We start from the raw sequence: 22,403 nt of genomic DNA on the forward strand, positions 1-22,403 counted from the left end.
GAAAAAAAAGAAAGCAAACCCAGGGTCCAGTCCGAAAAAACGACTGGGAGTTAACCAAGCCTACAGAAAAGGCAGGACATCCCAGACACAGAGGGACGGGTATGTGCAAAGGCCGGGAGGAGGGAGAGTTTTGCAATCTGCACAAGTTACCCTCAAGTGGTGAGAGATGAACCCCGCACCAACTACCAACATTTACACAGTGTAGTCTTGCCAGACACCTAAGGTTGGTGCTATTGTTATCCTCACTTTACAGATGGGACATTAACAAAAGAAAGGGTAGGAGGAAGCCAGACTACCAGCATTTAAGTTTCGTCCTCGGTGACTGAGGTGTCATGGAGAAATCTTAATCAGGGAGCTGATGACAGGATCAGTTACTGTGTTTTGCAAAGATCCCTTTGGCAGTAGCGCGGAGGATAGCTCAATTGCCGGACAGGATGAGCAGGTCAAAGGGTGCGCACATTCCTATGGCTCCTGATAAACACTGCTAAATAATTTTCCAACCGGTCGCGCTAAGGGGCCATATCGAGAGCTGTCTTGATTCGCCCAAGGGTTTCACGGCGGCATCGCCCTTCTACACCGCTGCGGGGCACCCGGGCTTGGGCGGGGGAGTGTGAGCTGCCTCCCGGGCCGCTACTCCTACGCCCCGCCTGTCCCCTCAGCGCCAGGTCCTGGCAGCCGGGCCAGGCCTGTGTTTCTGGCTCTCTGCGGCACCCGTCCACGTCCGCCTCCACGTGACCCAAACAGATTCGGGCACTTCCGCTTCCTCTAGGCTTTCTTCTCGTCGGTGTCCAGGGCCGGTCTGGAGCCAGTGAGTGAGCGAGCGTCCGGTTGGGGCCGTAGGGGGCGGGTTTCCGCGCCGGCGGGGGACGCCCCGCGTTGACCCTCTCCGGCCTTCTCGTCCCTTCCAGGTCCCCGCGGAAGCGGCGGTGGCGGCGTCATGGCGGAGCTGACGGCTCTGGAGAGTCTCATCGAGATGGGCTTCCCCAGGGGACGCGCGTAAGGGAGTCCCCTAACACCCGTCCGCGGGGGTCGCCGACCTGTCCAGGCCTTTACCCCAGCCTGGCCTCAGGCTCTACGCCCCAGCCTGACCATCGCCATGGCTCGTGGGCGCTATTCACGGTGTTTCTGCCCCCAGGGAGAAGGCTCTGGCCCTCACAGGGAACCAGGGCATCGAGGCTGCGATGGACTGGTGAGCGCTCAGACCGGGTAGCAGGTGGCTGGGGACTCCTACGAGGGGCAGCCTGAACATTAACCTCCCTCCCGACTTTCCCTGCCAGGTTGATGGAGCATGAAGACGACCCAGACGTGGACGAGCCACTAGCGACCCCCCTTGGACATATCCTGGGACGGGAACCCACACCCACTGAGCAAGGTGGCCCTGAAAGTCCTGATGGAGGGACCCACTGTGATTATTCAGGAGGGCCTGAGGAGGAGGATGAGCGGGTGATAATACTGATTGCTTGTTTGTAGGACCTGAGTCTGTTGTGGGAGAAAGCAAACCCGTTTTGACTGAAGAGGAAAGACAGGAACAGACTAAGAGGTATGAAGAACAAGCTCCCACTTCTGAGGCTCCTCCTCCACCTCTCCCCAGAGATGTTTGGGCCTGTGTTCCCGGATTCTGTTTTCTGAATCCCTTGTTAATAAACACACCCTCCCAATTTATGTCCGTTTCTCTTGAACCAATTTATGTCCATTTGTCTTGAACTCTTTCCTCTCTGCAATACAGGATGTTGGAGCTGGTGGCCCAAAAGCAGCGGGAGCGTGAAGAAAGAGAGGAGCGGGAGGCACTGGAACGGGAACGGCAGCGCAGGAGACAAGGGCAAGAGTTGTCAGCTGCCCGACAGCGGCTACAGGAAGATGAGATGCGCCGGGCTGCTGAGGAGCGGAGGAGGGAAAAGGCTGAAGAGTTAGCAGCCAGGTCTGGGTGCTGGGGGTGTTGGCTAAGAGATGAGAAAGGAATCAAGATTTGCTTTGTCAGTGTCTGACCTACTTTCGTTCTGTCTGCATTCCAGACAAAGAGTCCGAGAAAAGATCGAAAGGGACAAAGCAGAGAGAGCCAAGAAGGTAGGTGATTGGGTACATACTGAGGGTCATGAAGTAGGGGGACTAGTAAATCCCCTTTTCTAGCTTCAGAGGGAAGGGTTGGGCTTAGTGCCTGATTGTTTAACTTTGTCCTCCAGTATGGTGGTCATGGGGGTTCTCAGCCATGCCCACCAACAACAGAGCCAGGCCCTGTTCCCTCCTCTCCCGGCAAGGAGCCTCCCACGAAGCGAGAGTATGACCAGTGTCGCATACAGGTACTGATTCTGATTCCTGTCCTGCTCCTGGGACCCTTTGTTGGCTTGTAAGGCACCCAGCCCAGCCCAGAGCTTTTTTCAGTTATGTTCCCTTTGCCAAACCTTTCCCATCTTTGTAAATGACTTTTGAAATCCTACCTCCTCTGCTCTTAGGAAAGATATCAAATTTTACTTGCCCTAGTCTTACATAAATCTATCTCTCTTTCATATTCAGCAGTTAACTTCTTACTTGTTCACCGTATTTTCCTTTGGCTTATTATACAGCTATTTGCACGATGTGGTACCTATCCAGATATTTTGTGTAATCTGGTCTTTGTTTTCCTTAAATTGTGAGGGAGCTAGGAGTCTCTCTTCAGTGTTCAGTAAAGCCAAGCCTAAGTGCTTGTTCATTAGCTGCTTTAAATAGTAATTATGCTGCTTCAGTCTCTCTAAGAGGAAGGAGAAGCCAACTTTGCTCTTTTCCTTTTCCTTACCTGGGCACTTCACTCAGTTTTGACACTCACAATTCTGTATTTCTGTCTTGCCTTCCAGGTCAGGCTGCCAGATGGGAGCTCACTGACCCAGACATTCCGGGCACGGGAACAGCTGGCAGCTGTGAGGCTCTATGTGGAGCTCCACCGTGGGGAGGAGCTAGGAGGGGGCCAGGATCCTGTGCAGTTGCTTAGTGGCTTCCCCCGGCGGGCCTTCTCAGAGGCTGACATGGAGCGGCCTCTGCAGGAGCTGGGTATGACACGTGGGACCTGAAACCAGGAGGGGGATAGGGGACATGCCCGAGAAAGGAAGGGATGCAAAGAAGGGACTTTGTGGAGATAGTGTGAGGCCAGGAATTTGGGGGGGCCGGGGAGGGTGGGCAAAAAGCAGATCTTTTGGTTCAAACCTGTTTCGTTCCATCTTCAGGACTTGTGCCTTCTGCTGTCCTCATTGTGGCCAAGAAATGTCCCGGCTGAGAGGCCTTTATCCCACCACCCTTCTCTGACCTCTCCATCTTTGATAAAGCACTGACATTACCTTCCTAATAAATAGACCCTCTGAGTTGTGTATGCGACTGACTCCTTCCTGAATGGCCGGGAGGGACAAAAGGAAGGCTTTTAGAACAGACCCTATGCTTCCTCTTAAATTTCCACGGGAGACTTGTTTCTAATCTCTGGGTCTGATGAGTTGCTTGGGAGGTTGAAGGGGAGAGGTGCTGGAGTGTGGGGTGTACGTTGGATAGCATCTTTTGCTCCTATGGGTAAGGCAGTACCTAAGCCTGAAATCCTTAGTAGCTATGTGCCTTGACTTCTTTAATTAAGCCTAGTTTCTTCTTTAGTAAACAGGGATAATAGTGCCTGTTAATTGGGGTTTGGGGGCTTACGTAATGCTGACGTAAGGTGCTTTGGCACCGTGCCTGGCACCTGGTAAGTCCCCAATTAAGTATTAGCTACTAGAAGGGTAGTTTTTAAAATGTGGCCATTCGGGCTTCCCTGGTGGCGCAGTGGTTGAGAGTCCGCCTGCCGATGCAGGGGACACGGGTTCGTGGCCCGGTCCAGGAAGATGCCACATGCCGCGGAGCGGCTGGGCCCGTGAGCCATGGCTGCTGAGCCTGTGCGTCCGGAGCCTGTGCTCCGCAACGGGAGAGGCCACAACAGTGAGAGGCCCGCGTACCGGAAAAAAAAAAAAAAAGTGGCCATTCACAGTGAGAGGAGCCATAGTGTGACCTTCAAAACTGCATCTCTTCTGCACTAAAAAGCATGAGTACTTAATATATACCACACAGTTTTAAGTGCTCTGTATGTATTAACTGAGATATGAAGGCAGTATTATCTAGCTGTAGGTACAATGATCCCATTTTAGAGATTGGGACGCCAAAGCACATGACTTGTCCAAACTGACAGAGCTAGCAAGTAGCAGAACCTGGACATATCTCTGGGGAGCGTGACTCTAGGGCTCAGGCTCTGAACTGCCGAGCTCCCCTTGCGCTGCTGCTGCTCACCTCATCCTCGTGCTCCCTCAGACAGCTGTTGACCTCCCTCCTCTCATACCCCGACTAGGAAAGAGGCCACAAGTAAACTGTAAAGGTCGCACATGACAAATGTACTCAGCTTACGACTTCACCATCTAGTAGCTGAAAACTGCACCAATGCTCATATCTGGGTTTACACCTCAGTGTTCCCAAGCTTTGTTTAGTGTGTTCCGGCTTTATTTAATACAAGCAGCCCCCCCCATCCCCCATCAATTGCAATCTTGTTTGGAACCACGGGACATAAAATAGACAAAAGGGGAGTGAAATGGTTGACTTCGCTGTAGGGCGGCCACCCCACTGATAGCTTTATCTCATCCCATCAGTGGCATCGCCAATGGATCCTGTGACGGATTCAGAAATTGAAAGCCACTACAGTGAAAACCTTGTGGGAGGAAAACCCCAGTGCATTTAGTGAGAGGCTGCCCTGTGCCTGGCACTGCACTTTACATTCCTAAGTTCACCTTTTTACAACTCTCAAGATAATTGTCACCATTTATTTATTTATGTATTTATCTGCACCAGGTCTTAGTTGCAGCACTCTGGATCTTCGTTGCAACATGTGGGATCTCTTAGTTGCGGCATGCGAACTCTTGTTGCAGTACCTGGGATCTAGTTCCCTGACCAGGGATCGAACCAGGGCCCCCTGCATTGGGAGCACAGAGTCTTAGCCACTGGACCACCAGGAAAGTCCCCATTATCACCTTTTATGGAACAGGACTAAGGCTCAGAGGTTAAAAACATAGAGGAGTTGAAACAAGATCTGACTCAAAGCACACCCCTTTTACCGCTCCTACCACGAATTAAGGTCACAGAAGGCATTATGGCACATGTTAATTGCTAGAAGCCCCTCTCCAACCTCATTCGAAGGACAGGCACCCAGAGTGTCCTCTATGGGTATTTACTGCACAAGAGTTTCCAGGATAACGATTTCAAGAACATCACTTGGTTATCCCCCAAAGTACACTCACGCAAACCACGTGACCTGACGTGTGTTTTGAAAACGTGGTCGCTCTGCCTATAGGGCTTCAGCGTCACATGAAGGGCGGGGCAGGCGGGAGCTGCATTCAAGCCCGCCCGCAGCACTGACCCCCATAACACTCTAGGCTTTTATGGGCGTCCAACCGCAGTGCTCACTCTCTGGATGGAGGAACATGATTTATTGGTTCCTTCAGTTAGCCACATCCGATGCCCTGGCCCAAGACGTGGACGTTAAAACACAGTCAGTGCAGGGTTTGGGGGGGAACGTGCTCACCCGGCGGCAGCTTCCCAGGTCCCGAAGAGGTCTGCGCGTGTCTGGACTCCCCGCCGGCCCACAGAGGAGTAAGGCCGGCTCGGGCTCCTGCGCTGCAGCGGAGGTCCCGGCGCGCACGGGGGCAGGTCTGGCCTCAGGCTGACTTCCCGCCGGCGCCACTCATCCAGTTCTTTCTCCAGGCGACGTTCTCTTGCGTGGCCACGGCCTCCTGCAGAGTGGCCAGAAGTAGCTCTTTGGTCCCGGCCACCTCGTCCCTGCGCTGCGGGTCCTGCTCCGGCATCTCCTGCGGGCAGAAAGGGAGGTTCGTAGTCCGGGCTACCAGCCTGCGGTTCTCCGCCCGCTCGCCCCACCTCGGCCTCCCAGCTGCTCACACCTTTAGCATCGCCTGCTTCTGCTGCTCTCCCGGGGTCACGAGGACAAAGAGCGCGGTGCCCACGCCAGCCCCCACGCCCAGCACTGCGCCCGCGATCAGCGCTTTGCGCAGGGTCCCCATGGCCGACCGCGCGACCAGCGAGACGCCCTCCGGAGCCTCCAGTAGCCTAGCAAGGCCGCCGCGACGTCTCAATCTGCGCAGGCTAGAACGCCTCACACAGGAAACCATAGAGACGGGGCCGGGCTAGAGAGGGCCTGGCCAGAGAAACGTTTCGAAGCTAGAGCGCCTGGGTGTTAAGACTAGGTGTAGCTGAGGAGGTTGACCACGTCAAGAGGTGTTGGCACCCAGGGCCGAGCGTGGGGCCCCTTGTCATGAAATCCCGAGGAGGATTGCTAAGGGGAGAGTAAGTGTCTTCATTGTTGCTGTGAGTTTTACAATTGCCCAGCTCCGGAATGTCCTGATCAATAGAGGGTCAAGGCTGTGCTCTGTGCTTTTCCAATACAGTACATAAGGACATTCAGATACTTATAAACATCAATCTATTGACTGCCTTCAATCCCTTCAACTCCTGAACAAAAACTCAAAGCCAAGTGTACCGGGTGGGGAGAAGGGTATATTTATGTTTTCTTTTTATCTTACTTTTTTGAAAGTAAACGTTACCTTTCTCTTCACGGTGTATAACCTTTTTTTTTTTTTAAAACCATGGATTTTGTTTAACATACCGAATTCTAGTTTGGAGAAGAAAACACCTCTTAGTTGTGTGACCCCGGGCAAATCGTTTAAGTTCTTTGTTTCTCGGTTTCTGCATCGGAAAATGAGGCTAATAACAGTATTTATCTCATAGTTTTAGGATAATTAAATAAGTTTATATGAAAAGCATTTAAAACAGTTCCTGGCAAATAGCATACACCATAAAAATATTCATTAAATAAGATACAAAGAAACATGTCAATGTGGGAGACCCAGTAAGAACCAGAAAATTCCAAGTTTGTTATCAAAGCTCTTCACTCACAGGGCTTTAATCCAGATGCCCTCGTTAACTCCTACTTCCGCCTTTCCCAGTGTCACCAGGGAGTGAGTAGAAATAAAGCTCCTATCCCACCTCTTGGGATTGTCCCCTCCCCTGAAAGGCCCATAATCTCCTTGCATGTCAGCCTCTTCTCAGAAGTGATTAAGGGGCCAGGCTCCAAAGCAGATTAGAGGAACAGTCTGTGGGGTGCTTTGGGCAGGGATACTCTACTGAGTTCAACCACCCTGCACTCCAAGAATCAGCACCCATGGCCCTTGTGCCAGGGAGCAGCGAGGATGGGCCTTGGCCTAGAGATAGCCCAGGCTCCTCCCAGCAACCGGAAAGTCCTAGACTCACCAACCCTCTCTGGGACGACAGAGGAGAAATTGGCCAGGTTGAAGGTCACCAGGATGTTCAGGTTAGTACTTCCCCACCTTGTGTCTTGCTGTTGGCTCATTCTAATTTGGCCCAAGCCCCCTGCTGTGCCCATCCAGGTTGTCTGTCAAAAGACCCGCCTCCCCTCCATCGTGGTGGAAGCCGCTGAGGCTGAAGGGAGTGAAGAGAGTGGGGAGCTCCGGTGGCCGCACAAGGAGCTGCAGCTGCTCACTGATGATGAGGAAGAGGAGGTTGAGGTCTTCCAGGACCAAAGTGAAGAACCAGGTGAGGGAGGTGGCTGGTTCAAATGAGGCTGTTGTGAATGGGATGGTCTAAGCAGGACAACTTAGTTGTGTCTCTTGCATTAAGCAGCACACAGTAGGTGCTCAGTAAACACAGTGAAGAAAAATGTAGAGGTGGGAGATAAAAGTCAAGGTGGGGCTTCCCTGGTGGCGCAGTGGTTGAGGGTCCGCCTGCCTATGCAGGGGACACAGGTTCGTGCCCCGGGCCGGGAAGATCCCACATGCCGCAGAGCAGCTGGGCCCGTGAGCCATGGCCGCTGAGCCTGCGTGTCCGGAGCCTGTGCTCCGCAACAGGAGAGGCCACAACAGTGAGAGGCTCACGTACCGCAAAAAAAAAAAAAAAAAAGTCAAGGTGGTTGGCAAAGTTGATGAACTTTAAAAGGCAGTTGTGATGTCAGATAGGTGACACCTTTTAATATGTATTTTTAATACTTTAAGATATTTTTGTCATGGGGGAAAGAATAAAATCACCCCAAATCCGACTACCCAGAGATTAACATTTTGGATGCCTTCTCCTCCAGATTTTTCTTCATGTCTATATACTGTTACAGAAGCTACTTTTACTATATGTCAGGCACTGTGCTGAACACTTTTACATATATTTTTCAGGACCCAGTGAGGAAGGATACTTTCTCCCTCATGAGGAAACTGAAGCTGTTAAGTTAGGCTCTTCATTATAATTGCTGTATTATTTTTATAAGGAAAAGAAATTACATGAATTTGTTTTATCTTAAAAAAAAATCCAGTAATATATCAGGTATATTTTTCACTGTTAATGGGCTCTAACTCCCTCCCTCCCACCCCCCAGGCTGGACTTGGAGCTCACTGGACCCCAAATCTCCCTTAAGAACCTTTAACCCAGAACTCAGCTGGGGGCAGGAACAGGTAGATCAAGATGCCTACTGGATTCCAGAGGAGACAGATTGTCAGGAAGCCCCCAATCCCTGTCCTCTCTGGGACTCGGCATCAGGTTCCCATGTGTGCAGAAGCTGCTTTGTGGAATATTCCCATTTCCTGCCTCCCAGGAGCTTTGAGGGTAAGTATCATTCTCCCTCAAACATTTTACCTAGGTTTATGAAGCCCTTCTACCTATCCTTTCACAATTTTCCCCTTCTACAAGCTGAGAAAAGTGAAGGCTTACAGGTTAGGCCCCTGGGTCACACACACGTCATATCCAAGGAATCTGGATTAAGAATTCCTATCTGTGCTTTTAGGAGCTCGGTTAACTGGGCTGGGGAATGACCCACTTGTACCTTCTTTATTCAGCACTCATCTTGTGCCTGGCACTGCTAAGTGTTTCACCTGTTGTTGTATGGAATCCACATAACTCCAGGTATTATTCCAACCTTGCAGATGAGTAAACTGGGGCACAGAAATATTCAATACTGTGTGCACACAGCTAATAAATATGAAAGCCCGGATCCAAATCCTCATTTTCCAGTCATCTTGCCAAGACAAAAGCTTTCTCCAACTCCTCACCCAACAGAAACACTAGGGTCAGGTTTTAAAAGTCTTTAATTGGAGCCTTGAACCAAGTAAGCAAAGTAGGTGATGCCCCCGAAAGGGCCCAGCTCCTGCACAGACACAGTGCAGCCTTGGGACCCTTGCTCCAGGCAGGGCAGCCGCACATCAGGGTCCTCATCTGAGAACTGAATCAGGGTCCCCCCAGGGCTTAGGACCCTCAGGCACTCTGACAGCAGCTGGTAAGCCCCAGGCAGACCAGCCTGGGCAAGAGCATCCCAGGTACCCTTGTCTAGCACTAGATGGAAAGAGCCTGAGGAAGCCACTGGCTGCAGGTTGAGGGCATTAGCTTGCATGAAGTGGAGGCGTGAGGCAGGGTGCCCCGGGCACAGGGGTGTTTGGCCTTGGCCACCTTCCAGGAGGCTGTTCATGTGGGCCACAGCCACAGGAGAAGAGTCCACCCCCAGCACGCCCACTGGGTGCGGGCATTTGGTGTAGAGGCCCGTGCACAAGCTGGAGGTCCCACAGCCCACGTCCAACACCCGCGGTGGACAGGCAGCTGGTGCCTCCTGCAGCAGCGGCAGTAGGAGCCCCTGGGCTTCCTCGTATCCAAAGAACCAGTCGAAGGTGCCCGCGCTGCCCTGACGGGGCTGGGCGGGGAGCTTATCCCAGAGGCGGCGGTCCGCCAGGCAGCTACCAGCCAGGGAGCCTGTGGACGAGCGGAGGACTTGCGTCACCCAGCGCCCAGTTCTAGCAAAACGCGACAAAACCCACACCAATGTGGCCTGGGGCTTTAAGCGGCACAATTTCAGGGACTAGACTCCTGTGTAACAAAGAACCCAACTTGCCCTCCCTCTGTCCACCTTCCCTACCCGCCACGGCGCGACGGGCCGCCGCCGCCAGGCTCGCCAGGTGGAGGGTTCGGCGCAGGGCTGCCATCCGGAGGTGACGGCAAGGTCGGCCGGAGAAACTTCTGCGAAAATGTCGCCCGTACTCCGGCAGGGGCCTGAGGTCCAAGGGAAGATTTGCAAAATACGCTGTGAGGAATCACGCGTACAGCCTCCCTAACTCTGCAGCCTCGGAGAAAAGGAACGCGGACACAAACTTACTACGGTACGAACGGCTTTTATTGTTTGCAACGGGAAGTGGAAGAGGAGGGGATGCGACAGCTCCGGCTCCTGGGGCGGCTCCACAGACCTGAAATCAAAGGAGAAGGTGTGAGCACCCCGGGGAGGAGTCTGCTGAACCTCGGTTCTGCCCTGCTCCTTGGAGCCCTGTGTCCCGGCGCTTGAGGATAGAACCCGCGGAATGGAAGCCGCCGGTACCGAAGACATGACGCCGAGGGGGCCGGAGCCCTTTCCCTCTACCTCCGTACATTACGCGGACCGGGACCGCACGCCCGGTCCCCGCCAAGAAAAGGAGGGTCAACAGGCCCCACCCAGAAACCCCGCACGGCCAGCCGGTGAAAACACTAAAACCGACACTCACTCAGTCGCTGTCCTCGGAAAGACCGAAACGCCAGCCGGGCTCCTTTATATCGCTCCAGGACCCGCCCCCTCCCAGCTGCGATTGGCTAGCGGAGGACTGAGGGGTGGGGCGCACACGGACCCTGCGCAGAGCTGAAACGCTGGTCCCTGAGCTGGTTTCGCAACGCAGCAATGGGTGCTCCGGGGGGGAAGATCAACCGGCCGCGAACGGTGACTGTGTGGGAGCCCGACCCTGTTTCCCAAGCGTCCTGGAGCCCTTTACCCTCGCCCGAGTTGGACTCGATGGGCCAGTGTCGCCGGGTGCGGGGTCCCGGGTCGCGGTGCACGGCACCCGTCTGATTAAGCATCTTCCTCCCCCTTAGGAGCTGAAGAAGAAGCTGTTCAAGCGACGGCGGGTGTTGAACCGGGAGCGGCGACTGAAGCACCAGGTGGTCGGGGCTGTGATAGACGAAGGGCTGATCACGAGGCACCACCTCAAGAAGCGGGCGTGAGTGCCAGACGCTCTCCCTTTTGGTCCTCCCCACCATGCCTCCTTCCCTCCTCCTTGTCGAGCTCCGGAGCAGCTAACACCTTTTTGCTTTCCTTGTGTACTCACGTTTATGCAAGGAACGTTTGTGCCTAAACTCTGCTAGTCTCTCACTGTACCTGTAGCTCACAACCTTTCTTTGGTTCTTGGACTCTGATGAGAATCTAAGGAGAGCTGTGGACTCCCCCACCTCCCCAAGTAACATTATTCACTCGCACAGATTATTTATTTATTTATTTATTTTGCGGTACGCGGGCCTCTCACCGTTGTGGCCTCTCCCGTTGCGGAGTACAGGCTCCGGACGCCCAGCCGCTCCGCAGCATGTGGGATCTTCCCGGACCGGGGCACGAACCCGTGTCCCCTGCATCGGCAGGCGGACTCTCAACCACTGCGCCACCAGGGAAGCCCCACACAGATTTTTTTATAAGTACATTTAAAAGCACACACATAAGTGTGCGGCGAATCATTCGATGAATTTTCACAAGGGCACATGTGAGATTTTGCATATAATCTGAGTCTTGGGGCAGAGTTCCCACCCCATTCTTTCATTGACTTGTTTATTATAAATATTTAGTTTATAAAGCAGCATAATAAATATATTTGGTCCCTGTCTCTGCTTTCTGGCAGAGCTAAATTTCCTGAGTAATAAGAGTGAATTTTTGTTCATAAGAATCCCCTTTTGAGCACACCTAAATTTATGCAAATGGTGACTTAGTGTGGGGCTGGTCATCAGAAGGATGAAGTGATTAGAGGATTGGAAATTTAATTCCCTCTCACTGCCTGTGGGAAGGGGGTGGGTGGGTGCTGTAGATTAAGCTCTACACAACCTCTTGAACCAGCTCCTGATTGGTCCACTGGTGGAGGTACTGGGAGGCTGGCTCACCTGGAGAGAGCATGGAACCTCTGGCCCCTTCCATACCTTACCCTATGCTTCTCTTCCATCTGACTGTTCCTGAGTTGTATCGTTTTATAATAAATCAGTAAATGCAAATACATGTTGCCCTGAGTTCTGTGAGCTGTTCTAGCAAATTATCGAGTCTGAGAAGGGGATCATGAGAACCCCAATTTATGACTGGTCAATCAGAAGTACAGGTAACAACCTGGATATGTGATTGGCATTTGAAGTGGGGGAAAACTTAACCTTTGGTATCTGTTGCTGTGTCCTGGTAGATAGTGTCCAAATGGAGTTAAATTTGTAGGACACCTAGTCAATGTCCATTGAGAATTTGGAGAATTACTTGATGTGGGAAACCTCCCCCACCCACCACATCTGCTGTTAAAAGTATCAAGAATAAGGGACTTCCCTGGCGGTCCAGTGGTTAAGACCAATTGCGCTTCCAATACAGGGGGCATGGGTTCGATCCCTGGTCAAGGGAACTAAGATCCTGCATGTTGAATGGCCAGAAAAAAAAAAAAGTATATATATATATATATATATGTATTTATATATTTATATATATTTATAAAATAAGAGGAGGAAACGTTTCTATTATGTACTAAATTTTAGCAATTAATGTTACTTTATGTATCTGTTAAGACTAGTTTTAGGTAAAGTAACAGTTCTTTGACTTGGATCCAAAGACCTTTTCAGTAACCAGGACCACTGTGTGGTCTGTATTGGTTCAGGTTAACCTGGATATTTTTGCTCTTACCAATCCTTCAGGTCCAGTGCACGTGCCAACATTACTCTGTCTGGGAAGAAGCGCAGAAAACTCCTCCAGCAGATCCGGCTTGCCCAGAAAGAGAAAGCAGCCATGGAAGGTGAGGCGAGGGCACAGAAGCTGGGGTGAGGGGGCAGCTGGGTTCATTTGGGTTCTTTAATGCTTCCTCTTTCCCTTTGCTCAGTGGAAGCCCCCCTCAAGTCAGCCAAGACTAGTGAACCACAGCCCAAATCAAAAAAGAAGACAAAAATCCCCCAGGATGTAGACATGGAGGACCTTGAAGATAAGAGCTAAATGTCACACCCCTTCCACCAGAAGATTCTCAGCTGGAGCCAGGAGGACTCGATGGTTATTTCAAAGGACTTTGGAGAAAGCGTTGCTCCTTTTCACTGTTCCCAGATTCCTCTTCCCTAATGGCCTAGTGACCTGCCCTGGAGGGATGTATTGAGAGGTAGAGGGTAGAAAAGAAAGATTGGAGAGGGGGTCCTAAGCAGTCAACTCTGTTTGTAAAAAAGCCCTAGCATTCTCACTGAGATGTATGTGATTAAATGTAGGAATGGGGCTAGGCCATGAAAAGGGGCTGTGAGTGTGGAAACAAGACAATCGGGAAACAGGACCCACAGCTCTTACTTGACCAAAGGCAACAAGAAGCCACCTTCCATGATGGCCCTGTCTCCCCGATGAGTGACACTCCATCTTTCCATTTCTGACAAAAATAAGGTGTTCCGTAGAGATAGCAGAGGAGGTAACGGTCTTGATACTGGCCCTACCACCTCCTCTGTGTGACCAGGGTGGACAAGTGACCGTGGTTGTCTCTGCTTCCTTTGCTGGATTATATTTTTATAAAGTGAACATTATTTTTCCCTTTTAACGTTCAGAAATTCTGTTTGTTGGAAGCCAGGGCTGGGGTGGTTAATTAAAGTGAGAAGCTATGTGTGCAGAGATGTGGTCAACTGGGGAAAAGCATATTCTCTCCTTGCTCTGTTAATCAGTGCAGGCTTCCTGGAAGAGGGAGGGTTTGGGTACAGTGTTGTGCTCCGCCCTCCTCAAGTTTATATTTTGAACATTTTCAAACCTTCGGTAAAGTTAAGAAATTAGCACACTGAGCCCTTAAATATGCACTCTACTTGGATTTACCAGTTTTTAACATTCGGCTATACTTGATCTCCTTACCCGCTTGCATATATATGTGTGTGTTCAAGTATGTATAATTGTTGTCTTTGCTGACTCATTTGAAAGTCAGTTGCAGATGAGATTTTATCCCTTAGTACATGCTTCTATATAGCCAAAACACCTAAGACATTTAACATTGGTGGAATAGCTAAAATTCAGGTTTTCATATTCACATTTCCTCAGCTGTGGATAATATTTTTTATAGCTGTTTATTGTTTCCTCAATCCAGACACCGTTAAGGATCACGCATAGCATTTAATTGTCATGTCCCTTTAGTCTCCTTCAATCCAGAACAGTACCCCTACCTTGTCTTAGGTGACTTGGTGTCTTCGAAGAGTCTAGCCTAAATTAATTAATTAAAGAATATCTCACAGCCTGGGTTTGTCTGAGTGTTTCCATATGTTTCCTCATCAATAGATGTAGGTTAAGCATTTCTGGGAAAAATTCTACATAGAAGATATTGTGTACTTCCCATTGCATTTCATCAGGAAGTAAGTGTTGACTGAAAAAAAAAAAAAATACAACCTAAAGGTTGAGAATTATGTTTGATTCAGCAGACTTGCTGAAAACTTAAACCTGGAAGACAGCCTGTCAGATAGCTCTGAGGTAAGGGAGGAGCCAGGATATAGAGGTGTTTTTGCAACAAAAACCAGGTAGTTGGAACATCAAAGATTATTGTTAATTAAAAAAAATCAGACTTCTCAAGTTAATTAATTTAGTGCTTTTCTATGTATGGGAAGATGCAAGAGTCTCGGCTCTTTGATATGCTCCTTAACTACCTATGGCCAGTATCCTGTTCTTTTTCCTCCTGAATCTCCTCCTGAATCACCGCTGGGGATGGCTGCAGTGGTTGATGGTTTGATGGAGGGCAGCCTGTTTGGAGACCGTCGGAGATGGTCATAGTGGCTGATTGCTTGATGGCCGCAACATTGTTTGTTTTCTGATACACCAGGCAGGCGAATTTTTCGTCCACACATATAATATTAGTTTGTCTCATTATCGGTGATTCCTAGTGTTAAGTGGGTGTCTGTCAGATTTCTCCACAGTTAAGGTATTCTTTCCCTTTGTAATTAATAAGCAATCTATGGAGTGATACTTTGAGATTGTATGAATACCCTGTTCCCCAATGACCTCTCAACAATGGTTTTAGCATCCATGATGATCCATACCTGAATTAGTTAGTGCTGCAAAATGGTGATTTTTCTAATTGTATCATTCATTCATCCATGTTACTCATTTTACATATTCTGTAAAGGAAACCCCTACTTCCTTTTTAAAATCTCATTTTGGTTGTTAAACATCTGTTACTATCACTTTTTCATGCTCCAAATCATACCAAACTGGCCAGCCAAAGCCTGTGTCTTTTTTTTGAGGGGGGGTTCCAGGGGGGCACACAGGATATAGCATCTTGGTTCCCCAACCACGGATTGAACCTGTGCCCCCTGCAATGGAGGCACAGTCTTAACCACTGGACCACCAAGAAAGTTCTGGTCCTGTGTCCTTTTGACACAGCACCACCAGTATCTGAGCAATCCCTTGCTGTCTGGCACAATGTTCCAGGCTCACCTGCTACTTCCCCTGGGCTAAAACTTGGTATCAGCTATTTTTCTATGGAGACAGTATTATGTCCAGTTTTGAACACAGAAAGGAAAAAGTACTTGTGTGAAACTGAAATATATTCAGAGGCGGTAAGGAGAGGAGGGGAGAAGCTGCAGGGAGAAGGAATTTCAACATCTTGGGATTCTCATCTCCTTTCATAATTTTGTTCTACCCCCTGTGCCTAAGGCAGAAAGGAGCTTGCTGTGTTCAAAGAAGAGTTTCTGTACCTGGTATTGTGCTAAATTCTTTACACAAATAATCTGAAGTGGGAATTTCCTGGCAGTCCAGTGGTTAGGACTCCACGCTTCCACTGCGGGGGCATGGGTTTGATCCCTGGTCGGAGAACTAAGATCCTGCATACTGCATGGCATGGCCAAATAAAGAAAAAGAAAAAAAAAGAGAGAGAGAAAGAAATAGGTGAATAATCTGAAGTGATCTTTGCAAAAAGTTTGTGAGATACGATACAACATGCGCCATTTTACAGTTAAGGAAAGGGGCTCCGAGCAGCTGAGTCACTTGCTCAGGGTTACATTGCTAATTAATAGCAGACATGAATCCAGATCTAACTCCAAAACAAGCACCCTTAGATTGTGAAATCTTTAAGGGCAAGGACCACATAATAGTCTCATAGCTGGAAGAATTTATCGGGTTCAAAAGGCACTTTTTTTTTTGGCCATGTCGTGAGGCATGCGGATCTTAGTTCCCCCACCAGGGATCTAACGCATGCCCCCTGCAGTGGAAATGCAGAGTCTTAACAACTGGACTACCAGGGAAGTCCCCAAAAGCCACTTTTCATAGATCAAAAGTCAAGGCCCAGAGAAGGGAAGTGTTGGGTCCAAGTTTGAAGCAGAGCTAGGAGCAGAAATTGTCTCATTTACTGTCCTAGAGCATATACGCTTCATGAGTGATCGAACTTCTAAAATTTAAGGATAAATATAGAACCACCATAATTAATCATTTAGCTTTTAAAACACCGTCACTTCAAAGGTATCTTTAGAACCTACCATCTGGTGTTATTCTAACTCACATTTCCACTGAGAACAGTAAGCCCTCTGGTTAATACAGGCCTCAGAACCCACCTTCCTTTTCATTCATCCAACCAACTATTAAGAGCCTGCTACATGCCAGGAAGACACTGTTGTATGTGATGATGATAATGCCTTTAACAAAACTGGCAACATCCCTGTTGTCAAAGAGCTGGAGTTCATTCAACAAATATAATAAAAACAGCTGTTGCTTATATAGTGCTTACCTACCATTGCAGGCACCAAGTGCTATACAGTAAACATATTACCTGGTTTAAATTTTCACAAGCCCGTGAGGTAATTGTACTATTAACATCCCGATTTCCAGAAAAGCAAACAGGCAGAGAGGGGTTAAATGTAGTACACAGCCGGTTAGTGGAAATAGCTGGAACGTGATCTAGATAGACTGGTTGGAGCAGGGGCTCTTGATGAGGTGTATTATATCCTCATAAGGTTACCAAGCTCTCTCTGCAGCTATGGGGATGTGAGGTTGGGGAAGGCCCCCCTGCACTGGGAGACTGGGGAGCCTGACAGAGATCGTAGTGCTAACCTAGGACTGGGAGAACACCTTCAGCGTAGCCAGCCCAATTTTTTCAGGCTTCCTCCTCTCCCTCTCTTTCCTTGTCTTCTCTTCATCTTCTCTTACAGACTTTCACTCCTTTCTTTCCGTCTCTCTTCCGCTTTCCTTCTTCCCTTCTCTCCTTTAACTGCTTTTTACATTGTCACTGGTTATTGATTAAAATGTTTCCTAAGGTGCTTCCTTTTTTAAAACCTCGAGAGTTGAAAATTTTGTTTCGGCTTTAGGAAAATTAATTAAATCCAATTAAGTGGTCGCAGCTAGCCTTAGTCTGTGTAAATAGCCCTCTCGGGGGAAAAAAGTGGTTGCGTTGAGGGTGGGTCGGCTTCCCGCTCTCGGGTGCAGCCCCGTTCTGGGACGCCGACTCATCTCGGAACCAATGTGTGAGGGTCACGGACGTCGCCGGATTGGTTTTCCTGAGAGGCTTTGTCGCTGGTTCCTTTCGGGTTTCCCGGCAGCGCGCATGCGCCTCCTGCGCTCCGCCGCTCCCGCTTCGGGCTCGGGCTAGGGCTCCGGGATGTCCGCGTTGTGCGACCCTCCCGGGGCCCCAGGGCCTCCCGGGCCTGCCCCGGTCTCCCACGGTCCCGCGCCGCTCAGGTAGTCAGAGCCCCTGGCATCTTTCCCTACCGCGGGGTCCCGCGCCGATAACCAGCCTTCTCGGCGGAAACCCGGATCCCACCTCGAGAACTCGCGTCCGGGTTCTCAGAGATTCCCGGACGGGTCTTCCCAGAACTCAGGGACTGCCTCACTAAAACTCTGGGCTCCAGTGCCCGCACTCCCAAGATCTCGGTACTGCCTACCCCTAAACCCCAATGCCCAGTTACCCCGGATCCTGGCCTTGCTCTTCCAAGAATTGGGAATATCAGAACTCTTGGGAAACCAGGTGCCCTGTCCCTTAGACCCGAGGGAACCCAGGGTCCCCTGACTTCATGGAGACTCCCTGAGCACCCAGGCCCAGAAACCCACAGAATGCTTTCTTCTAGCCTTTCCCTTGCTCTCCAACGGAGACACTCCCCTCACCGTAGAGTGTTTTTTTTTGGAGGAACCAGAGATGAATGGCACAGTCAGAGCCTTATCAACCTCTAGAGGATGCTGTCAGAAAATGCAATGAGAGGAAGTAACAATGGCTTCTGAACCTCTAAGACTGAACCCATATGTTTCAGGAGGGGAAGGGTTGAAGGGCATTAGCTTGTCTCTGCCCTGGGGCACCTTGATTGCTGGGGCATACTGAGGGTTCTGGGAAGGTGGTGGCTGTTGATGTGGTGGAGTCCAAGTGGTTGGTGGTTAGGATGCTTGCAGAATATGGGAAGAAGCAGGTTTGGGGAGGGAGAGCTCTTACTAAGGGGCAAATTTGGGCTTAGAATTTTCGTTCCATTAAGAGCAAAGTCCAGCGTTCTCGTTTGTATGTAGGGGGGAGTGCAGTAAAGCTAGAAAGGTGTGTTTAAAGCAGATGTTACAGGAACACAAACTATACTTACTCAATTCAACAAATATTTATTGAGTATTTCCCATATTCCAGGCACCCCAGTAGAAGAGGATCCACTGTTGAAAATCAGAGAACTGTTAACTACCCTCTTGGACTTTATAGTCTGATTACTTACCTTGGTTTCCTTCCCTGTAAAATGGGATCATAATGGTACCTACCTTATTGGGCTGTTATCTGTATTGAAATAATACAAGTAAAGTACTTAAAAGAGAACTTGATGTATTACAAGAGTTATCTAATATTGATACTATTGTTATTTATTAAAAGAAAAATAGCTAGCATTTACTGAGTAACTAGTGTGACCTAGATATGGTGCTTACGTGCTTTATGAATATTATCTTTTGAGGGAGGTACAGTTATCCCTATTCTACATAGAAAGAAACTGAAGCTCACAGAGGGAATGTAACTTGCTCAACAACTCCCAACACTCTAACTCTGCTTCTTTTGCTTCCTTACAGTGCTCAGGAGCTGTCGCAGGAAATCAAGGCCTTTCTGACTGGTGTAGACCCTGTTCTGGGCCACCAACTCTCTGCTCGGGAACATGCTCGCTGTGGCCTTCTTTTGCTCCGCTCTTTGCCACCTGCGCGGGCTGCTGTGCTTGACCACTTGCGAGGTGTCTTTGATGAGAGTGTCCGGGCCCACCTGGCTGCCCTGGATGAAAGCCCTGTGGCTGGTCCACCTCACCTCCGTCCACCGCCACCCTCCCATGTCCCTGCTGGGGGACCTGGTCTAGAGGATGTGGTGCAGGAAGTGCAGCAGGTGCTGTCTGAGTTTATCCGGGCCAACCCGAAGGCGTGGGCACCTGTGATTAGTGCATGGTCCATTGACCTCATGGGGCAACTGAGCAGCACTTACTCGGGCCAGCACCAGCGTGTGCCCCATGCCACTGGCTCTCTCAACGAATTGCTGCAGCTGTGGATGGGCTGTCGGGCCACACGCACATTAATGGACATCTATGTTCAGTGCCTCTCGGCTCTCATTGGTAGTTGCCCAGATGCTTGCGTGGATGCCTTGCTGGATACCTCTGTCCAGCATTCCCCACACTTCGACTGGGTTGTGGCGCATATTGGCTCCTCTTTTCCCGGCACCATCATCTCCCGAGTTCTCTCCTGTGGCCTTAAGGACTTCTGTGTTCACAGTGGGGCTGGAGGTGGAGCTGGTGGCAGTGGTGGAGGCTCTTCTCAGACCCCCTCTACAGACCCCTTCCCTGGATCTCCTGCCATCCCTGGGGAGAAACGGGTGCCCAAGATTGCCTCAGTTGTAGGCATCCTAGGGCACCTGGCCTCCCGCCATGGAGACAGCATCCGACGGGAGCTCCTGCGAATGTTTCATGACAGTCTGGCAGGGGGCACTGGCGGCCGGAGTGGGGATCCCTCCCTTCAGGCCACAGTTCCCTTCCTCCTGCAGCTGGCAGTCATGTCACCAGCTTTGTTGGGCACAGTCTCTGGAGAGCTGGTGGATTGCCTTAAGCCCCCAGCTGTGCTGAGTCAGCTGCAGCAACACCTGCAGGGATTCCCCCGAGAGGAGCTGGACAACATGCTGAACCTGGCCGTGCACCTGGTGAGCCAGGCCTCTGGGGCAGGTGCCTACCGCCTGTTGCAGTTCCTGGTGGACACAGCCATGCCTGCCTCAGTCATTACCACCCAGGGCCTGGCTGTGCCAGACACCGTGCGTGAGGCCTGTGACCGGCTGATCCAGCTATTGCTGCTGCACCTGCAAAAGCTGGTTCATCACCGGGGAGGGTCTCCTGGGGAAGGGGTGCTGGGCCCCCCCCCGCCCCCCCGCCCTGTGCCCTTTCTAGATGCGCTAAGAAACCACGTTGGAGAGCTGTGTGGAGAGACGTTACGTTTGGAACGAAAACGCTTCCTCTGGCAACACCAGCTCCTTGGCCTGCTCTCTGTTTATACCCGGCCTAGCTGCGGACCTGAGGCCTTGGGCCATCTCCTGAGCCGGGCCCGAAGCCCTGAAGAGTTGAGTCTGGCCACTCAGTTATACGCAGGGCTGGTGGTCAGTCTCTCTGGCCTCCTGCCCCTGGCCTTCCGAAGCTGCCTGGCTAGGGTACATGCAGGGACTTTGCAACCTCCCTTCACGGCTCGGTTCCTGCGTAACTTGGCACTGCTAGTGGGGTGGGAACAGCAGGGTGGTGAGGGCCCTGCAGCCCTAGGGGCCCGGTTTGGGGAGTCGGCCTCAGCTCATCTGTCTGACCTGGCTCCTCTCCTGCTCCATCCTGAGGAGGAAGTAGCCGAAGCCTCTGCCTCCCTCCTGGCCATTTGTCCCTTTCCTCCGGAAGCCCTGTGCCCTTCCCAACTCCTGGGACTGGTGAGAGCTGGAGTGCATCGCTTCTTTGCCTCTCTCAGGCTGCACGGTCCTCCAGGGGTGGCTTCCGCCTCCCAGCTTCTTACCCGCCTCTCCCAGACCTCCCCAGCTGGGCTCAAGGCTGTCCTGCAGCTGCTAGTTGAGGGAGCCTTACATCGGGGCAACACAGAACTGTTTGGTGGGGAAGTGGATGGGGATAATGAGACTCTCTCAGTTGTTTCAGCTCCTTTGGCTTCGGCCTCCCTGTTGGACACAAACCGGCGGCACACTGCAGCTGTGCCGGGCCCTGGAGGGATTTGGTCTGTTTTCCACGCTGGAGTCATCGGCCGTGGCCTAAAGCCACCCAAGTTTGCCCAGTCACGCAATCAGCAAGAAGTGATGTATAACACCCAGAGCCTCCTCAGCCTCCTGGTGCACTGCTGCAGTGCCCCTGGGGGGACTGAATGTGTGGGCTGCTGGGGGGCTCCCACCCTGAGCCCGGAGGCAGCCAAAGCAGTGGCAGTGACCTTGGTGGAGAGTGTGTGTCCCGATGCAGCCGGTGCTGAGCTAGCCTGGCCTCCTGAGGAGCATGCCCGGGCCACCGTGGAGCGGGATCTCCGCATTGGCCGGCGCTTCCGGGAACAGCCTCTGCTCTTTGAGCTGTTAAAGTTGGTAGCAGCTGCTCCCCCAGCCCTGTGCTACTGTTCCGTGTTGCTGCGGGGGCTGCTGGCCGCCCTCTTGGGCCATTGGGAAGCCTCTCGCCACCCTGATACAGCCCACTCCCCCTGGCACCTGGAGGCATCCTGCACCCTGGTGGCTGTCATGGCTGAGGGAAGCCTCCTGCCACCAGCCCTGGGGAATATGCACGAGGTATTTAGCCAACTGGCACCTTTTGAAGTGCGTCTGCTGCTGCTCAGTGTCTGGGGCTTTCTCCGGGAGCACGGGCCCTTGCCCCAGAAGTTCATCTTCCAGTCAGAGCGTGGCCGCTTCATCCGGGACTTCTCCAGGGAGGGTGGGGGTGAAGGTGGAGCCCATCTGGCTGTGCTGCACAGTGTCCTCCACCGCAACATTGACCGCCTGGGCCTTTTCTCTGGCCGTTTCCAGGCACCTTCACCGTCCAATCTCCTTCGGCAGGGGACATAGCCTTTCCATGCTCCAGAAGCCGAGGGAGGTTGAGCCAGGAGAGACAGACAGGGGGCTAAGGTGCTGCAGAAATGTGGAGGTTTCTCTTCTAAGACCTTGGCCTAAAAGAGCGCTGTCACTTTCTTCCTCCCCCACCTTTTTTTCTAAATAAAATTTGCCGAGTTGAGAAAAACAAGAGTCCGGTTCCTCTGTCTGATGTGGAGAGCCGGCAAATTCGGACAGCTCCTGTCTCTGAACAATCCCGCCCCCTCCCTCAAGCCCCGCCCTGGCCCCGCCCCCACCAGCATTTAGAGTACGCTCTCGGCCAATGGGACAGACGCCAGGCTTCAGTGTGGCCCGGCCAATCAGGAAGCCGGAAGG

General features: G+C 51.4%; 5 protein-coding genes and 1 non-coding gene across 8 annotated transcripts; 3 read left to right on the forward strand and 3 right to left on the reverse strand.

Moving 5' to 3' along the window:
* Nucleotides 1-744: 744 nt before the first annotated feature.
* On the forward strand, nt 745-3,334 carry UBXN1 (UBX domain protein 1). The gene is made up of 10 exons (XM_060158918.1): nt 745-808; nt 909-996; nt 1,136-1,189; nt 1,278-1,372; nt 1,471-1,540; nt 1,727-1,918; nt 2,013-2,064; nt 2,181-2,297; nt 2,829-3,021; nt 3,195-3,334. The coding sequence occupies exons 2-10, from the start codon at nt 938-940 to the stop codon at nt 3,242-3,244; spliced, it is 882 nt and encodes a 293-aa protein (XP_060014901.1). The 5' UTR covers nt 745-808; nt 909-937; the 3' UTR covers nt 3,245-3,334.
* Nucleotides 3,335-5,437: 2,103 nt separating this feature from the next.
* LOC132525726 (ubiquinol-cytochrome-c reductase complex assembly factor 3) lies at nt 5,438-6,154 on the reverse strand. The gene is made up of 2 exons (XM_060158926.1): nt 5,925-6,154; nt 5,438-5,834 (listed from the first exon to the last, which is right to left on the reverse strand). The coding sequence occupies exons 1-2, from the start codon at nt 6,150-6,152 to the stop codon at nt 5,685-5,687; spliced, it is 378 nt and encodes a 125-aa protein (XP_060014909.1). The 5' UTR covers nt 6,153-6,154; the 3' UTR covers nt 5,438-5,684.
* Nucleotides 6,155-6,694: 540 nt separating this feature from the next.
* On the forward strand, nt 6,695-14,294 carry LOC132525724 (uncharacterized protein C11orf98). Of its 2 annotated transcripts, none has more exons than XM_060158921.1 (4): nt 6,695-7,593; nt 8,419-8,646; nt 10,921-11,045; nt 12,748-12,849. In XM_060158921.1, exons 1-4 carry the CDS (start codon nt 7,230-7,232, stop codon nt 12,847-12,849), a joined length of 819 nt encoding a protein of 272 aa, XP_060014904.1. In that variant the 5' UTR covers nt 6,695-7,229. The 2 variants fall into 2 exon arrangements, with proteins under 2 accessions (XP_060014904.1, XP_060014905.1); XM_060158922.1 differs by lacking the exons at nt 6,695-7,593; nt 8,419-8,646 and adding exons at nt 10,673-10,768; nt 12,930-14,294 and having other exon boundaries at nt 12,748-12,845.
* Nucleotides 9,108-10,572, reverse strand: CSKMT (citrate synthase lysine methyltransferase). 2 transcript variants are annotated; one of them, XM_060158923.1, is made up of 4 exons: nt 10,560-10,572; nt 10,181-10,268; nt 9,944-10,077; nt 9,108-9,780 (listed from the first exon to the last, which is right to left on the reverse strand). In XM_060158923.1, the coding sequence occupies exons 3-4, from the start codon at nt 10,008-10,010 to the stop codon at nt 9,125-9,127; spliced, it is 723 nt and encodes a 240-aa protein (XP_060014906.1). In that variant the 5' UTR covers nt 10,011-10,077; nt 10,181-10,268; nt 10,560-10,572; the 3' UTR covers nt 9,108-9,124. The 2 variants fall into 2 exon arrangements, with proteins under 2 accessions (XP_060014906.1, XP_060014908.1); XM_060158925.1 differs by having other exon boundaries at nt 10,181-10,567.
* LOC132526670 (small nucleolar RNA SNORA57) lies at nt 10,346-10,494 on the reverse strand. The gene has a single exon (XR_009542658.1). It is a non-coding gene; the product is annotated as a small nucleolar RNA SNORA57 (small nucleolar RNA).
* A 3,270-nt stretch (nt 14,295-17,564) lies between the features above and the next one.
* INTS5 (integrator complex subunit 5) lies at nt 17,565-22,218 on the forward strand. The gene is made up of 2 exons (XM_060158927.1): nt 17,565-17,716; nt 19,064-22,218. The coding sequence occupies exons 1-2, from the start codon at nt 17,637-17,639 to the stop codon at nt 22,041-22,043; spliced, it is 3,060 nt and encodes a 1,019-aa protein (XP_060014910.1). The 5' UTR covers nt 17,565-17,636; the 3' UTR covers nt 22,044-22,218.
* The last annotated feature ends 185 nt before the right edge of the window (nt 22,219-22,403 follow it).

The sequence above is a fragment of the Lagenorhynchus albirostris genome, chromosome 9 (genome assembly GCF_949774975.1).
Source record: "Lagenorhynchus albirostris chromosome 9, mLagAlb1.1, whole genome shotgun sequence".
Taxonomy (NCBI): domain Eukaryota; kingdom Metazoa; phylum Chordata; class Mammalia; order Artiodactyla; family Delphinidae; genus Lagenorhynchus; species Lagenorhynchus albirostris.

Bases quoted from the DNA above. Each gene is read 5' to 3' on its own strand.
- INTS5 (XM_060158927.1), top strand. From the start codon at position 17,637: ATGTCCGCGTTGTGCGACCCTCCCGGGGCCCCAGGGCCTCCCGGGCCT. The intron at 17,717-19,063 runs GTAGTCAGAGCC...GCTTCCTTACAG, and splicing joins CACGGTCCCGCGCCGCTCAG to TGCTCAGGAGCTGTCGCAGG.
- CSKMT (XM_060158923.1), bottom strand. From the start codon at position 10,010: ATGGCAGCCCTGCGCCGAACCCTCCACCTGGCGAGCCTGGCGGCGGCG. The intron at 9,781-9,943 runs GTAGGGAAGGTG...GCTCGTCCACAG, and splicing joins GGCCCGTCGCGCCGTGGCGG to GCTCCCTGGCTGGTAGCTGC.
- UBXN1 (XM_060158918.1), top strand. From the start codon at position 938: ATGGCGGAGCTGACGGCTCTGGAGAGTCTCATCGAGATGGGCTTCCCC. The intron at 1,919-2,012 runs GTCTGGGTGCTG...TCTGCATTCCAG, and splicing joins GCTGAAGAGTTAGCAGCCAG to ACAAAGAGTCCGAGAAAAGA. The intron at 3,022-3,194 runs GTATGACACGTG...TTCCATCTTCAG, and splicing joins GCGGCCTCTGCAGGAGCTGG to GACTTGTGCCTTCTGCTGTC.
- LOC132525726 (XM_060158926.1), bottom strand. From the start codon at position 6,152: ATGGTTTCCTGTGTGAGGCGTTCTAGCCTGCGCAGATTGAGACGTCGC. The intron at 5,835-5,924 runs GTGTGAGCAGCT...TTCTGCCCGCAG, and splicing joins AGAAGCAGGCGATGCTAAAG to GAGATGCCGGAGCAGGACCC.
- LOC132525724 (XM_060158921.1), top strand. From the start codon at position 7,230: ATGGGCCTTGGCCTAGAGATAGCCCAGGCTCCTCCCAGCAACCGGAAA. The intron at 7,594-8,418 runs GTGAGGGAGGTG...CCCACCCCCCAG, and splicing joins GGACCAAAGTGAAGAACCAG to GCTGGACTTGGAGCTCACTG. The intron at 11,046-12,747 runs GTGAGTGCCAGA...CCAATCCTTCAG, and splicing joins CACCACCTCAAGAAGCGGGC to GTCCAGTGCACGTGCCAACA.